Source organism: Atractosteus spatula, chromosome 5 (assembly GCF_055471065.1).
Source record: "Atractosteus spatula isolate fAtrSpa1 chromosome 5, fAtrSpa1.hap1, whole genome shotgun sequence".
NCBI lineage: Eukaryota > Metazoa > Chordata > Actinopteri > Semionotiformes > Lepisosteidae > Atractosteus > Atractosteus spatula.
This window is the reverse complement of record NC_142710.1, coordinates 62,062,484-62,076,106: the sequence shown is the minus strand read 5'-3', so window position 1 is coordinate 62,076,106 and position 13,623 is coordinate 62,062,484. Positions and strand designations below refer to the sequence as shown.

The 13,623-nt window shown below is 36.4% G+C and overlaps 1 protein-coding gene across 1 annotated transcript in view; it reads right to left on the bottom strand.

Annotated features, from left to right (window-relative positions):
- syn2b (synapsin IIb) overlaps positions 1-11,706 on the bottom strand; it is an 89,372-nt gene extending 77,666 nt beyond the window's left edge. Inside the window, exon 1 of the mRNA XM_088917617.1 lies at positions 10,861-11,706. Coding sequence (XP_088773743.1) covers positions 10,861-11,162 — 302 coding nt within the window. The 5' untranslated portion in view covers positions 11,163-11,706. The remainder of the gene's footprint in view (positions 1-10,860) is intronic.
- Positions 11,707-13,623: the final 1,917 nt, after the last annotated feature.

Below are 13,623 nucleotides of genomic sequence, written 5' to 3'. Positions count from 1 at the left end.
GGATGCAAAGGTAAATTAATCAAATGTGTTCAATTGCACGTGAATGTAATGTATTCAGTGTGTTCTATGGTCTATTAAGACCATTGAGGACAATATGAAATTTTTACTTCACAATCTACGGCAATGTGCTGGTTCATTCCTCACTCATCATTGCAACTATAAATGTAACTCACACACATACCACCATGGAGTCAGAATTCTGAAGATTTTCTGAAGATTACAAGAGCAATAGCTCAAGTAATACTTAGCTGGGGATTAATTAAGAAAAAACGCGTCTTAGTATGAGACAATAAGATGTGTGGAAATGCCAGGTTGAAAAATAATTAGTTTTTCATTGTTAATTATGGGAAGACATTTCTTCAGCTTAAAGCTACCACATCAGTTTTGAAATGAGATGGTGTTATAACTAGAGCAACCCCAGTATCCAGCAAGATTAAAGCCAATATCAAAGTGATCCATTTTAGCTATGTCCGTGATATCAGGATGTCAGGATTTATCTTTTCAAAACAGTCAATTGGTTTTCAAATTAGAAGCACTTATGCTAATTATTGGCATTGAATTGAACTACCCTTAGTACCTCTAAGGCTGCATAAGCAACCAATCAATTCATGGCATTGATGCCATGATAATTTACAAATATCTGAGATCCTTTAGGAGTTGAATACACCACAATTTAAGTAGTTACTTCAGTGAGCCATAAATGACCACTGAAGCAGTGTCTACAGAAGGTTAGCCCCTTTAAAATTGGAGCCTGTGGCTTTTCTTAGTAACGCAGTTTGCCTCACATCCTGTGCAGCTGGTCTATAATTTCTGTCTAACCCATTTGTGTTTTCTCATCTTCAAACGACAGCTCTGTTCTTACCAGCTCAGTTTCTGGAGCTCTCAGGAAGTGGCTTTTTTGTCCAGTGACTAGACTGGTGCAGCACATTTTATTTTCAAAGGACTGGGGCAGCTGTAAATTGTAATGCATGTTATTAATTAGAAAAGAATATAGTCAATAAGCCTTAAAAAATTAAGAGTAAGATACATAGAAAAAAAAACATTACAATGCTATAACGCTCTCACAATGACACTATTGATTTTGCTTTTATTTTGTGTGAACTGATTAAAGAAATGTATGGAGAAATATTATTAACTGCAGAGGTTTCTGAACAAGGTAGCACTTCACTTCATTTTGAGCATAAATAGTAAACTGAATATGTTGTAATCATTTTCTTTAAAAAGTACCCTATATGGAGCAGGCACAATGTTCAAACTAACATTAAATATTTGTCTCTTGACAATGTTGACTAACTAACATTTGTCTCTTTGATATCTCCAATTGTTCAGAAAAAGTACACCACTTTCTAATTTCATCTTGAGCTCCTGAAAAAAGGAAATTGAGACTATTTGCCATTTGTTTTAGTTCAGCTCCATTTCTGAAGAGAAGATCTCAGCTCTCTGCAGCAAATCAAAGGAGGTTTATATCTGCCTTTTACCCCAAAAGACATAAAATCAATCCGGATGAATTCGTGCTTCTATAGCCTTGAGGCACTTAAGCAACATTCCTTGCAAAGAATCTATAATAAAACAATGAAGCTGAGCCCAGAAAACAAGGTGACTTTTTGAAACCAGATGCTTGGACAAGCTGATCAGTGAAGTGTAACCACCCACATATTTTTTTATTCTAGAAATGAACAGCTGATGAGTTTTATAGTAATCCAGGTTTGTCCTGTGTGATTTAGGTATGGAAACAAACAGATGTAAATGTTTTTTAAATTTAGAACATGTTTCATGTCTAAAATTTCAACTGTAATTTGCTAAATATTTTTCTTTTAGTGTTTACATTATATAGAGTTCCTTCTTTCACAACTTTATTGCACTGTAGCATACTGTATCTGACACATTTGGTCTTTATTAATTAGCAGTGACAGGAGGACATAATCATCCTTTAATGTCACAATGATGTGAATGATGTTGAATGAATGTTGTGCAATACAAAGGGAAGAGTACTGCCTAATACATGGCACAGGCAAACATTCGGAAAGTGAAACTGAAGTCAATGGATGAAGTCTAAATATGTCAACTACATAACAGAATGCATAACATTTTTCTTCATGCAGAAGAAGTTTCTTTGATTCAGCAATATGTTATTTAACAGACTGTCATAGCCATACACAATTGACTAATTTTCCATAACATAATTTAACCTTGTTTACTTTTGCTTGGGCTGATAAATGAATGCTCAAACATTAAACAGTGCACACAGTGCAAACTTAATATTCAAAACACAATTGTAATGGTCCCAGTGACAATCATAAAAGGATAAAGAAGACAGAAGACCATGAATGCATCCTAAGTTGGAAGGGATATACTGTATCTTTAAATCTTTTTTCAATTTTAAAATATTCTAAGTAGGTTTTGAAACCTTGAAAATGCTCAAAGAGAATGAAACAAAACCACCACAACCCCCAACCCCCCCCCGGCAATTAACATACTTGAGTTTATCTCCTAGCTTTGGACTCATTAATGCAGTATAGTTTTCCTCTTTTAAGTGAGCCTAAACTGGTTATTGCTGAAAGGATAAAATACTCAAGACACAAAGGCTGGTAATGAATCTGAAGATCAGCCTTAATGGTTGTCCTTTTCTTGTTGTCCCAAAATAAAGGGAAAAAAATCTAATCTCTGTATAGAAATAATGCTACTTAAATTTTGCACATTTCTTGGACCCCAAAACTTAGAAGAACCCCAAAGCCCACTGCTTAAATGGAAAGAATTTATTTGGGGGACAAAAAAGTGTTAGTGGGGTGATTGCAGTCCCCCCCCCACACACACACACAAAGACAGCTCTTGCTGGCTGACTCATTCAGTTGCGTCTTTGAAACAGGTTTAGTATGATGCGTTGGCTTTGTCACTTATCAGATTAGGTACATATTTTGAAATGTGCAGTTGCTTGGTAGGGCTGTTCACCGTAAAGCCTGACTACACCGGAAATAGCTTCTTAAATGGAACATCAGAGCTTAGGGAAGCAAATCCACTAGAATGAGAGACTGAGCAGCAACTGTTGTAAATGCAAAAGGCCACCTTAAAATGGAGGCAAGCACTGCCTGCTTTGTAGCCCATATACACTGTGAATCCTGTTAGAGCACTAGATATTCCTCAGAGCAGAACGCGTCCTAGTGGGGATTGCAACTGCACATGACTGAAAAAATACTGAATTATAGAAGGGAGGCATGATTAATTCAGTGCTTCTTATGTGAGACAGATATCTGTATAAATCTACATTGAGACCCAATAGAAAAGTTCACTTCTGCCAGGTTTATAGCTCTGTGCATTGACAATGTATGTCAAGCAGGTACATGCTGAGTCTAAATTCACAAGAATCGTCATCCATAATCCATTAAGCCTAAGATAAAGAAGACAAATATGCCCTTTTTAGAAAAATACATGTATGAAAATTTGCCCTGAAGGGGGTAAGTTTACCTTGTGGTAAAGAAAAAGAGGAGCATGCATTGGGACTGCATCAGTTACACGACATCTCACATTAGCCAGTGAATGAAGGGGGAGTGAAGCCGAATGATGAGGATGAAAATGTGATGCAGTGTTTATAGGAGGGGCTTTTCAGCATGGCTGCCATGACAACACTGCCAGGAATTAAGCATCACATGAAATATTTCTGCACACAGAGTCCCACTGAAAGACAGGATGGTCAAGCAGTTAAAAAGCAGAATCAAGAGCACTTTGAGATGTATGTGCTTCTACTGTATGAAGCTAAATAGGTAAAATGTTTTCTCATTCACTGTTTGTGGGCAATGAATTACTGATCCACTTAGATATAGCTTAGATACTATCGACATATCTGCTTTTCTCTGCAATAAAATACCAAAAAAATAATATATATTACAGTATATTGCCAACAACAAAATATATTGTATTTCAGCTAACAAAGTGTACAATTAAAAAAAACGTTTTATGGTGAATTTTAAAATGGTCAAAATAAAGAAATAAAGCTACAAATACAGAGTTGAAATGTATGCTTAACTGCAAAAAGAAATAGCACATTTAAATGTAACTCTAAATGAGATACAAAGCTTTGGCTTGAATTCTTGGATTCTTTGGCTTGGATTCTTGAATTCTTCCTGTAATAATGAAAATAGCATTCCAACATTACTAAGGCAGCAAACACTGACCATGAGATGAATGAGATGTGCATTTTAACTGCAAGTCATTCCCCTTTGGAAATCAGAGGAATAAGAGTGAACATTATTTTGACAACATAAGCATTAGATTTAAATATCTTCTGTATTTTGTTTTGCTATTTCCACTTCTTACTATAGTAAATATAGCTAATCTGTATAAAAATCCTACTTGATACTCTTAATTGTACAATGTTTAGCATTTAGAGTCAACAAGGCTGAAATTGGTCAGTTTTTTCCTTTTGCTCGCCTACTGCTCTCTTTCACAAATAAAGTCATCGATTTAACTTAAGAGCTTTTTTATAGCTGTTGTTCCTCAGCTGTGAAAGTGTGTGTAACACTGGACAGTGACACAATCCCTTGCCACTGGACGGAGACATGTCTGGGAGGAAAAACAGATTAATAATTGAATTATATGTGTTAGGCATGACAAGAGAGTATTGAAATCTTACAAGGATAAATAAAAGCATATTTCCAAGCACTTTATGAGAACTTGTTGATACGACAACATATAGATATAAAATTAGGTAACCCAATCAAAAAGCCCTTTTTGCTTGGTCTAATGCTTACAAACCATGAAGTACTAATATCTTAAGCCTTGTGATTTACACATAATTATTTTTGGTGTGTTGTGGGGGTAATCTGGTAATGGAAATTCCTTTAATAAAATAAACATCCAAGTTTATTGGTCATTATGAGAAGCATAAATTATTTATGGAACTAATGCATTTCACAACAAAGTATTGCAAATATCAGCCAGAACCCATCAATCCATTTTGCTGTGTTTATACAGAAGGTTCTGTTTTACTACAGAATATTAAGATGAGAACAGAAATGTGAAAATTGCAAGAGTAAATTTTCATCAAGCTGTTATTTTTTATTATATATAAATGTGTTCGAATTTAATCATATTATAGCCCTTTTTTATATCGCCAATTAAAAATATGATACTGCTACCTAACATTCTGTGATGACTAACAAACCTTATATTATAAGTGCCGTAATAACAAAACCAAGTCATGCTTTAGGTCCTGCAGTAAATTAGATTGACTTTATCTGCTTCTGTTCCCTTTGGCTAATTAGCTTCCTCCTACATTAACAACAAGCAATGAAGAGCATGTCTCCAAATTCATTTAATGCCCAGGACTCCAAACCACCTCGAATGAACAGTACAAATATTCGTTCTGAAAAATGTAATTGCCATAACATCAGACCAACTATAAAAAATTTAATGTCTTACGTGCTGTAGTATATTTTCCGAAAGCTAGCATATTCTAGTTGAGCCTAACCTGTACAAATTGATTGATTTCTTCATGATTCATATTAAAAGGTAACTTGTCTGGCTTCTGTCACAAATTGATCCATCCAGCCATTTTCTGTCTGCTTCATCCAATACAGGGTTACAGGGGAGCTAAAGCCCATTCCAGCAAGCAATAGGTGCAGGCCAGGATTATACCCCAGATGGGATGCCAGTCCACCACAGGGCAGAAACACATAAAAATGCACGTTCTCACACCAGGGCCAATTTTCCTAGAAACAAATTAACCTACCAGCATGTCTTTGGACTGTGAGAGGAAGCAAGACTAGAGGAAGCCCAAACACAAACTCCAGCCACATAGCACCCCGGGTCTGGAATTGAACCCAGGGCCCCAGCAGCACTGCCAACTCCTGCACCACCATGCCACCCACCACAAATTCACTTCCTCTGGACGGTTTGTGACACAAAATCTTATTAGAGTCCATTATGAAAAACTGGGAGAAGGGCAAGTCTTAATTCTCACAAAAAAAATACCCCCAAACCACTTTTCCCCAGGACTCAACATATTAATGCAATAGCTTTGAATGTATCATTTTATTTTATGTTTGGTTTAATGTGGTTATTTTAGTTTGTAAACTGTCTCTCAGTTATAAATACAGTATGAAATTAGTATGCTTACTCCCCACCCCCTTCCCCAACTCTACCCCAGTGCAGAAATCATATTCAGGCAGTTGTGCTTCAAACAAAATTACTTAAAGCCACAATATCAATGAAGACTTGTTCCCGCAATCACATTCTGGGGGTTGGATTGTATCTCCTAAATACATGTTATTAATGAACTGGAAAAGGAACTGCAAGATGACTGCTGGGCTGAAATGAAGCTCCAAAGCTTGTAATATAATAGGAATGTAGATATAGGGTTTTTATTAAAAAAGCTTACGAATCAATTATTTGGAGATATGCAGGTGGACAGTTTCCTAAATCTTAAAAAGGTTTAAACTCACTCCTACAGATATTTGTTGGCATCTCAGTAAAGTTGTGGCACAAAATACACAAAGTATTCCCAGAGCCCCCTTGATGACCACCATTGACTAATATTGTTACAGGTGTTATCATAATTTGATGAAGAACGCGAGCCCCAGTTCTACACCAGCTCCTCTTCAGACTTCATTAGCCAACGAGCTAAACTAAAATGCGCACATATACTCTTATAAAACAGGGCAAATTCAGCCAGTGTAGGCATTACACTTGTGAACAGAGAAAAGACATACACAGTCACATGAGATTTAAGTCCCACTGATAACTGTGGCCACATGGAGTTTGTTTGCTTTCTAAACATTTGAAAGGTGTGTAAATTTGAACACCATGCAGGTGCTTAATAAATGTGCAACATACAGAATAGAATAGAATATGCATTAGTAAGAATAATATTAAGAATAAATAACCTGAATAAATAACAATAAATAACTAAATCATATGGTTATAGACAGAATATTGAAAGTTTAGACAAAGGTTTGAAAACTTAGGGGATAGGTAAATAACTGAATTCACACAATTTCTTGTAGTAGATATGTAGGACATCTACTTATTACTATTGTATATGTACATAAAAAGAGAAATAAGGAGAACATTTTAACATTACGAAATGTTATTGGTTCAGTGCTGAAATAAGGTTTCCTGTCGAGATAAAGACAGGTCCCAATTCATATCCCCAAATCCTTGTTTTATATGTTCAGCTAAAGTTTCAAATATTATTATTTTCAGAAATTATTCATTTCTTTCTGGCTCAACTCATTCTTCCACTTTTACAATGTTTAAAACATCAATCATAGAAACTTAATAAATACTAAACAAATTGGCTCTAGGGCATCCACTCCTGCTGAGATTCCAAGTTGAACAGAGTGACTGAAATCAATTTTGAGTGTTTTAGATGACCTAGTGTAATACATTTTTGCTTTATGTCACAAAGTTCTGTCTAAAGCAGATTCTGTTTATTTATTTCTATGTTTGAATATCATCTACACATCCACAAGTTATTTTTTTGCCAAGAGTTGATGACTCTGTTCCTGTAATTAACTGACTGACACAGTTTTCAGAATTTCCAAATCTGTTTGTGGTTTGCTTTAGTGTTCTTACCCCTCCTAGTATATAGTACAGCATATCACTCCTGGTTCAGTTGGTGAATGAGCAATTAGTCTCACCAACCTAAGCAGAACAGAAACCAAGCAAGAAACAGAGAAAGAAAGCAGAGGTACTGTAGCTTCATGACTGAAGAAAATAACTTTATTTAAAGCTCATATTCCCATTGAAATGGGTTTTGACATTAAAAGTGTGATAAATCCTGTTGCAATCTAATGATTTTCTCATTACTTCAGATGTTCAGATGTGCTCCAGTTGCAGGTTTCTTACACAGTTATCTTGTGTTCAATGTCCTCTTTTTGCTCAAGAAAAGGTTTACTTATCACAGGCCCAGATACAGGAATGTGTATCACTCATCAATCTAAGGCAACAACATTAATAGAGAAGTAAAAATCTATTGTAGTCAGAAACTATTATAGATTTTCTAGTTTTATACCAGCAATCTAACAAAATAAAAACAATCAAATGCCACATAATATTAAAATATTTAATTTTCAAATGATTGTGGAATAGTAAGCCATACAAGCAAAATATACTTTATAATTGCTTACACTTATATAGCACTTTTCTGGACACTCCACTCAAAGTGCTTTACGGGTAATGGGGACTGGGGACTCCCCTCCACCACCACCAATGTGCAGCATCCACCTGGATGATGCAACGGCAGCCATAGTGCACCAGAACGCTCACCACACATCAGCTGTCAGTGGGGAGGAGAGCAATGAAGCCAATTCATAGAGGGGGATTATTAGGAGGCCATGATTGGTAAGGGCCCTGCTGGTCCCACTAACACCTCTTCCAGTAGCAACCTTAGTTTTTCCCAGGAGGTCTCCCATCCAGGTACTGACCAGGCTCACACCTGTTTAGCTTCAGTAGGCTGCCTGTTGTCAGTTGCAGGGTGATATGGCTGCTGGGTTTAACTAGACCTAATATTTTTTACCCCTCAGTACATCTCAATGTGCCTATTAACATCCAGAGCAAACATGTTTTGCTCAGCGTGTAAGTAGGGGTCTCTCCATTTTGAATGCTGGTATGTTACATTTTTTTTAGTAAAGCGTTTTAGCAAATACAGAGTTTGGTCTGTAGTTGATTTAAAAAAAAACTTTAGACTTGAGAATATGTTCAGATATAAATTATATTATATAAAGATATATAATATAAGTTCAGATATAAATTCATTAAAATGAAAACATCTTCGAGACCATCTTCCATTGCAAAACATATACCCCATTTCTCTTCAACATTATAATAAAATATTTATTTGTTATCTGTATCTGCTTTACAGTGCATTATGGTTCATGGCTGGCAAGCCTTTTCTGCAAACTACTGAGGGCTCCACTGGGGGAAGTGCATTTTTTAATCTAAATCACAAGTAGATGATTTTCTGGATTGTTAAAATAAAAGCCCTAAGGGAAGTAGAAATACGTTTAAACATGAAGGGTTGCAGAACAAACTCCCCATCTTATTTGTTGAACACCATACCATTGCATCTTTCAAGAAGAAGCTGGGTGAGATCTTACTTATGTTTTTATACAATTTCTACAGTCATCATTAGGTTTCACTATGGGTAAACGAAAAAACATTCTTTATTCAACAAAGAAATTAATTCAGCTATTACCTGTACACAAATACAGTACAAGCCCATAGGAGCTTCACTTTTTAACATTTAGTGGAAGTAAAGGCAATATGATAAAGATATTGTACTGTTTATTTAAGATACAGTATATACAATATACATCATGTGATATTGGAAGATATTGGAATGGAATTTTAGAATTTCTCTCTTTCATAACATTATGTGGGTAAGTGTAAATCATCTTTGTAACACTAATTTGTAAGTGGCAATGGTCTAATAGATGCCTTGTGGACATAAATAATGAATAATTTCAAAAAAGCTATACTGTAAAATTATGCTTACAAAACGACAAACATTGCTTGCAAAAGAATCTCATCCCCATCAGAAACTGATATGACATACTGTTTTGTAATTTGCAAAGATGTGCCAGGTAAACTATTACGTACTACACCAGAAATGACTATAAATGCAGCTTCATATTTCATATATAGTGAAATATTTGAAAGTACCATTGATTTACACAATAAACAGAACAGTTGGTAGTAAAGGATGATAATATAGAAGCAGTAAGGGGTTTTCTACGGGAATCACTTCTCACAATTCTTATATTAAATTTAGTGGCACAAATTTAGTGTTTATCACAACATAACCCAATAGCACCTCCTATGTGACAGATCATCACCCAGCACGAATTCTAATGGCTGCAAATTCACCTTGTCAACACCTCATTCTCCCAAATAAACTTAGATGCATACATTAATTACATACTTATAAATGTGCGTACTGTAGGTACATACAGAATGTGGAGAAGATCATACATCAATAAAATCCTAAGCTAAGCAGTAAAAGGTTTAGTTGAGACACCTGTCTTTTGTCATAGCAGTGCCAGCTTCACACAGACATACAGTAGCTACATAATCCCAAGGAAAAAAGACAAATGTTTTCATTTTACATCTAATGCCTTCCTCATTATTTTGAAATACAGTAAATCTAATCGTTACAGGAATCACCACAACAACGTATATAATGTATATGTGTGTTATGCATTGCTTAATGTAGATAATTTAAATATGGAGGAATTTGGATAAAAAATCAGAAATACTTGCAGTACTTTGAAACAAGAGAGATAAGCAGGAGAAACAATTTCCAAAGGTGGAACAGTGGCAATCCATGAATATACAAACTGAAAATTTCCTTTTCTACGACTGATAGGTGATTGTTTTCCTAAATTTAAAAGGTTTAAATTAAAAATGTCTTCTTTTCTGAAAGTATGCTTACACAGCCCTAATATAACCACATTACCGGGATTTTAGAAGACATGTGTAGGCTAGTTAAAATATTATAAGTAAGCTAGAAAATACAAAACAAATCATTACATATTTTCAACTCTTTGTGGTGATGCAAAGATTCCAAGTACTGACTGCAAAAAGACAGACATGTCTTTGCAAGAGAAAATGAAGTTGCATAAGTTACTCTCCAAGGTGCTGATAATCTAGTTGTGTCCTTCTCTACAGCAGGGTTTGCTGGACTGTCTTGCCTGTTGTTTCTTTTCTCTACAGTCTACTACTGTTTTATGCCTTACTAAATTACTTCAGAGTTCCTAAATCATAACAAATGTGGAGTTTAAAATTAAATCAGATGATAAATAAGCAGACCTCTTGAACTGCATAACTCATCCACACTCAATGGCTTCGGGTATGGCTTTGACCTACCAGTCATTGTGCGCCTCATCAATGACCAGAAGAACCTTGAACTTCTTGGTCACCGTGGTGGGGGTCTGCTCCACTAATCCTGCCGAGGCGGCCGTTTGCTTCACAACATTGGAGATGGAGCTGAAGAAGCCTCCTCCCGTTGACTGGACGGTCTGCCGTCTCTCTGGGGCAGGAGAAGTAGTGGGAGCCGGGGCCGGGGGTGGCGGCTGCTGAGGTTCTGGCCTCTGGAGGTCGGTCATGTACCCATTGGGCAGGTTGGCAATGAAACTGCTGTCTGACAGCCTGCGCCGCAGGAAGTTCATGGCGTAGCCGGAGTAAGTGTTCCGATGTCAATCCTGATAAGGATCTCTGTGAAGGTTGTTCAAGCCTGATGCACAGCTTAAGGTCTGGTTCTGTCAGTGGGATGCTCCTAGTGTACAGGCAGAGAGAGACTCTTCAGTTATCCATGCAATCTGGAAATGGACACGTTTCTAGTGATTCACTTGCTGCTTCCTCCTTCTTCTTTCTTTTTCCCCCTCTCTTTCTCGTGGTAGGTCTCTTCCCAAATAGCGGATCTACAGCCAGACACCATCCAGCACAGCTCTGACAAGCTGAATGCCTGCAAAAGATCTCTCTCCCCTCTCTCTCTCGCTGTCTCGGTGTCTCGGTTGCTTGCTTGTTCACTCTCCCCCCCTTTCTCTCTCTCTCTCTCTGCTACATCACAGGGCAACGTGCTTCCCTCAGCCAGCAAGGGATTTCCAATGAATCTGCAAAAGGAAATGATGGTGAATGCTCTCTATGCTGGCGCTCTGGCATTTAACCTCTGCCCCCCGCCACTACTGACCTTCACGTCCTGCCTTCCGCAGTGCGAGAGGATAATAAAGAAAAACAGAAAATGGCTCAGAGAATTAATTAATGGATGAGCAGAGTGGGAGGCAGACATCAGCTACAGTCTCAGAGGAATCTATTCAAGGTTGTTAACCCTTTCCTCACAAGACCTGTTGGCTCTGTTTTAAGCACCACAGAGTCAATTAGATCTGTTTGACATTCAAAATCATGTTTGCAATGCAGTTACGATTTATTTAGATTTAGGGATAGGTGCTCAAACTGTATATCTACACACCGTTTTAAAGGGGGCTTTATATATATCATTCATAAATTCACCAGCTATTGTCTCTAATTCCCACAGCACACCACTAGTAAAAAATATTCTTCATTTAAAAGTAAAGAAACAGTAGATTTGATACAGGAAAAAAGGAATTCTGAAAGGAATAAAATGTACATATTTTAACTGCATTAAGTTGAGAATTTCAGGTTTTTTCAAACCACAGAGTGATAGAATACTGATTGAGCAGAATATTTATTTCAAGAACAACAACACAAATTTAGGGTAGATCTGAAAAAGCAATGAAAAATACTGTTTTTAAGTTGACATATGTTTGCTTTGTCCACATTCTTGAGCACGTTGAAGCTCAAAAAAGCAAGCAACGTGCTCTTTTGCCAATATGTATATTTCCTTAAAGAATCTCCATTAATGAATGCCTTAATTCAACACAGTACTTCAGCTCTGAATGTAAATAGCAAATATTATAGAAAGTACTGGATAATGAATAATATCTTAATTATAAACCTTGAGAACTCTGGACCATAGTGTTCTAACCCCGTGTGGTAGCTGGAGACCGTGTGCTCTCATTAAGATGAGATTTTATTAACTTTAAAGATTCCATGGCACAGTTCACAAGAATAAAGATGTTAACCCAGATGTTTCGGTTAATTTCCACTTTGGGTATTCACATACTAGCCTAACTGAGGTCAGTTTAATTCACCTGATGAAGCAAGTTCTCACTTTTGTACCCGATTGGCTATGTACTGTAGTGGGTCTGCAGGATCAGCTGCTGTCTACTGCACGTCACCCAAGTAGAGGAGTCCCTCCTGTTTATAAAGCTCTTCGAGACCCATCTGGATGAAAAGTAAAACTGTGTTCTTGTTCTTGTTTTATGTTCTCATTCTCGTTCTTGTTCGTGCTCTTGGTGCTGTTGCCAATATAATTAAGAAGAAGAATGCACGCCTAATGTTCAAAAACTCTTACAAAACATATATGTTAAATGCCTCAAATGTATTTGTACCAAAGTGTTTTAGCACACATTTTATATCAGATTATTGACATTAATAATACATTATTCTTAAAAGCAGACTTTCAAGTTAGGGTTGTTTTTCATTCATCAATCAATGGTTCTCAATCTGTCAATTGTATCTGTAAGTTGTTGTTTCTGCTTGTTTAGAAGTATACTGGGCTAAATACAGAACATCTACAAAATAGAATAAAACAAAAATAATAGAATACAATTGCTGTGTGCTTAATATTTTATATGTAAATATACAGTAAATGCCATCCTGAAGTGTTTATTGTGAAAAACAAGAGTACTAGCTAATATATCGGTGTTAATTGGCTTTAAGAGAAGCAAAAGAAGAAATAGCAACATGGAAAACTCGTAACTGTGCACCTCAGTCTCCCGTGCTACAGAATATTTCTACCTGAGCTACCACATTTTACAACAATTCACCACATAATGGCATCTTGATGATTCTCCACAACACATGGCAAATGTAAAATTTCTTCTCCTATAGACCTTAAAATGTTTCCTGTGATCTCAGTGCTGTCTCTTGTTCTGTAATATTCCAGATCAGTACTACCACTTTTCTTTGTAGACACCATTACAATGGAGGTCAAATCTCACTTCTTTATAAAAGAAAAAAATTAGTAGATCTTCAACACTTTGTCTT